The 4,061-nt window shown below is 36.0% G+C and overlaps 1 protein-coding gene across 1 annotated transcript; it reads left to right on the top strand.

The window, feature by feature from the left end:
• Positions 1–254: 254 nt before the first annotated feature.
• Positions 255–4,061, top strand: cfhl5 (complement factor H like 5; the record flags this gene model as incomplete). Its single annotated transcript, XM_080032201.1, has 5 exons — positions 255–279; positions 1,072–1,263; positions 2,738–2,839; positions 3,600–3,779; positions 3,877–4,061. The coding sequence occupies 5 exons, from the start codon at positions 255–257 to the stop codon at positions 4,059–4,061; spliced, it is 684 nt and encodes a 227-aa protein (XP_079888327.1).

The raw sequence follows: 4,061 nt of genomic DNA, 5'->3' as shown, positions 1-4,061 counted from the left end.
GTGTGTGTGTGTGTGTGTGTGTGTGTGTGTGTGTGTGTGTGTGTGTGTGTGTACTGGGAAGGTTTTGGGATAGGGGCCCATGTGCTTGTGCCACTGTTTGTATTGGAAATGGTGGCATTTGCAGTGCGCATAAAGACTATCTGAGTAACTCTAGGGGAAAAACAGTAATTCAGACACAAAGGGAGTCATAAGATATACAGCTCTTCACAATGAGACTCTCTCACCTCCTTTGGCTTTTTATCCTGTTTCTAAACATGGACACAACTTTGCAGCAGAATGGTAAGAGGTTTTCAGGTATTTTTTCTCTGCTTTTACTGAATTGAGAAAACTAAAATCTTTCACATATTAGTCTGTGTAACAGTCTGAAATGTCAAGACGATGATAAGTGACCATCTGAAAAGAAAAACTTACAAGTAGAATTGCTCAGAATTGATTGATGAGTGAGTGAAGATGAACGTTGATCTGTTCACAAGAACTCATTCCATAAAAGTATATAGCAAATTAAAAAAAGGTGGCACAAGGGATTTTAGATCTAAGTTGTGATATGCTATTATTTGTGTTTATTACCTTTTGAAAATAGGCTGCAATTGTAGTCTTGTATCAGGTCAATCAGTCGTTATACTGCTCATTGGACTCTTCAACGAATGCACTTATATGCAGGCTTATGTCTTCATTTCTTATTGCCTATTTATTTTGTTATAATAATTCATTCATCCAGTAGGCCTAGTTTGATTTGGCTGCAAGTCCAACACAGAATAATGACCCCGAATTCCATTACTACTAAAACCCACTAGTTTAAAAGATGCATTCACACTACAGCTTGTTGAACTTTAACGATATCATATACTCCCTTTCAAAAACGTTTTACTTTTTATTTGAAGTGTTTTATTCCCGAATCAGTGACTTTGAATACCTTGTAGAAATATGTATCTGAAGGAATAAATATTTCAATCTTCAGAATAACACAATCAAATGAGCATAAACAAATCTTGGATGGGTGACATGTTATTATAATCTGCCTGCCATGTTACAACAAACAAACAGATGTGCTTTATTTCCCCACAAATGCAGCGGTTAGATGTAAACTACAACTGCCGCCACCGGAAGGAACCAGTTATGAACCTGCGAACAGGAGTGTGTTTTCACCTGATGAAACCGTAACAGTCACTTGTCCAAATAAGTTCTGGATTTTTCACACTGAATCCTCAGTAGTAACTACATGTAAAGAAGACGGAGAATGGAGTATCGACCCGGTGTGCAGAGGTATGGAACTGTATGGACACACTATGAGCTTGTGGTTCTCTACTGTGTTTATGAAGATTGATCTTATCTCAATGTACTCAAGCTACACCTCTCTCTCTCTCTCTCTCTCTCTCTCTCTCTCTCTCTCTCTCTCTCTCTCTCTCATTCCAGAGGTTACATGCAGCCGTGAAAAACCCCAATTTCAACATGTGTATTCCTGGCGACCAAGCTGGGGTACAAAGAAATTGGATGACACTGTAAGTTACACATGCAATGAAGGCTACATGGAGACAAATGACAGGGCCACATGTACCAGAGATGGGTGGACACCAAAACCATTATGTAAAGGTACTGTGAAGTTAATTTCCATGATATGCAGTCAATTAATTATACTGTGACAGATAAAGTAATCTGTCACAGTCTATTATGTTGATAGTATTTAATTGCAATTTACTGGAGAAAACAAATTAATACTGCCCTGCAGACTGAAAACAAATCTGCAAAACATGTTGCACGTTGATGGTAGTCACAAATCTCAATAAATAATATGACAGCAGACAGATATTGTTTGGAATTTAGAAGCAGTTTTTCATAGTGGTGACAGTAACAAAACAGTAAATGTGTTTTGTTTGTTTGTTTATTTTTGCAGCAATAACATGTGACAGACGTGATGTAGAGAATGCAGATATTGTCAGCAGATATGCTGAACAACAGACATACAACTTTGGTGACAAAGTAGAGTATGAATGCCATGTCGGTTATAAAGGAGATTTTATTCTAACCTGCATGAAAGGGGGTTGGAATGCAAATCGCCATTGCACAGGTAAGAAAGTACAGAACAATAATGTAATTTTTTTCATGTATAATTACATTTTTCTATCTATCTGTTTATCTTTGTTTATAGAGGCATGCATTACAGATCAACTGAAGGAATGATCATATTAGCCAAAACCATCCAACTTGTTTATTCCCCGGTCAATGTCTAATAGGCTACAGTGTTTTCAAGATGTTGGTTGGAAACAGTAACGCTTTTGTTTGATACAAGAAAATAAGAACAAAAATGTTGAAACTCCAAACAACTATGATTCATGTGTCATCAACTACTGCTTTTTTATTGTATGAAAGCCTTTAATTTCAGCTGGTGAAATCCCTACGGTAGTTTATAAAAAGCAAATCAGATATGTGCTCAATCCAGATAATAATAATAATAATAATAATAATAATAATAATAATAATAATAATAATAATAATAATAATAATAATAATAATAATAATAATAATAATAATAATATATTCCCAAACTCAAAGCCTTGCCACATCTATCCAGGATGCTTCGACTAAATCATGAAAACATATAAAATCAATCAACATATATTGTTTAAATCCCCCTTTAATCCTCCAGGTTAATTTGACACAATATCAAAAATATGACATTTACAATACTAATGCTTGTCTGACATCTAATCTGATGTGCACTCTTTCTAATTTTCCTCAGAGATAACTTGTGACATAAAACGTTACCAGGAAGCAGACATTGTCGGACCAGATAAGTCTACATACAAGTACAATGACCAGGTTGAGTACAACTGCAAGCATGGTTATACAGGACGTTTCAATATAACCTGTAAGGAAACAGGTTGGATCAGATCTCAACAATGCAAACGTAAGAAAATACTATACACGATACAGTTGGATAAAAGTTCATCCTTTTATGTAAGTTTTATTTTCTTCATGCTTACACCACATTCAAAAAAAATTGTGGGGCAATATATTGGGGGTTTTCTAAATAACTGCAATAATGCAACAAAAGGTGTAGATGTTTAAGGTTTACAAGTATGTGTTAACTGTTCTTCTTCTAAACAACTTTCTTGAGGATTTTGCTTATTTGATCAGTTCAATATTGCAAAATATCCAACTGATGTCACAAATCTCAATAAATATGACAGCAGACAGATATTGATTGGAATTTAGAAGCAGTTTTTCATACTGGTGACAGTAACAAAACAGTAAATGTGTTTTGTTTGTTTGTTTTTGCAGCAATAACATGTGACAGACGTGATGTAGAGAATGCAGATATTGTCAGCAGATATGCTGAACAGACATAACTGCATGGACACACTATGAGCTTGTGGTTCTCTATTGTTTTCATTCTCCTACAGTACATCTACTGTATATTTGTATCTATACAAATTAGGTAATATTGTTTTGAAACATGTAGTGGTATGAATTTAGGTTGTCTGAATGCAAAATATTGTATGATTTTGGCATTTTCCAAATCCCTTACCCACATGATTCTTTACAGGTGTGCATTCATCTAATACCTTCGATTGTACCTTACCTGTACCCATGTGTTTTAGACCCTGTAGGCTGTGTGAATCCACCATCTATTGCAGATGGAGACCTCAAGGACAGTATAAAAAGTGAATACAGCCATAATGAAGCAGTTGAATATATGTGTCCGATGTACTACACTATGGAGGGTGAGCCTTACAGAACCTGCATCAATGGTGAATGGAGCGGACACACGAGATGCCTCAGTAAGTTACATGTATGCTCATTTAGGCAACTTTCTCTCTGGTGGGACCAGGGCCACACCCGTTATTCTGACATTATTGTGTCCATTATGTCTTGCAGAACCCTGTTTAATGAATGAAGATGACAACAGACAACATAACATTACTTTAAAATCTAATGGAAAACAATTTTTCACCCATGATGAAATAATGGATTTCCAGTGTGCCAGGGGAATACCTGTGGGTGCAGTGGCAATGCGTCAGAGGTGCAATAGTGGAGGATTTCTCCTGCCTACTTGCCAGTGA

The sequence above is a fragment of the Ammodytes marinus genome (genome assembly GCF_949987685.1).
Source record: "Ammodytes marinus genome assembly, chromosome: 8".
Lineage (NCBI taxonomy): Eukaryota > Metazoa > Chordata > Actinopteri > Uranoscopiformes > Ammodytidae > Ammodytes > Ammodytes marinus.
This window is presented reverse-complemented; position numbering and strand designations above follow the sequence as displayed.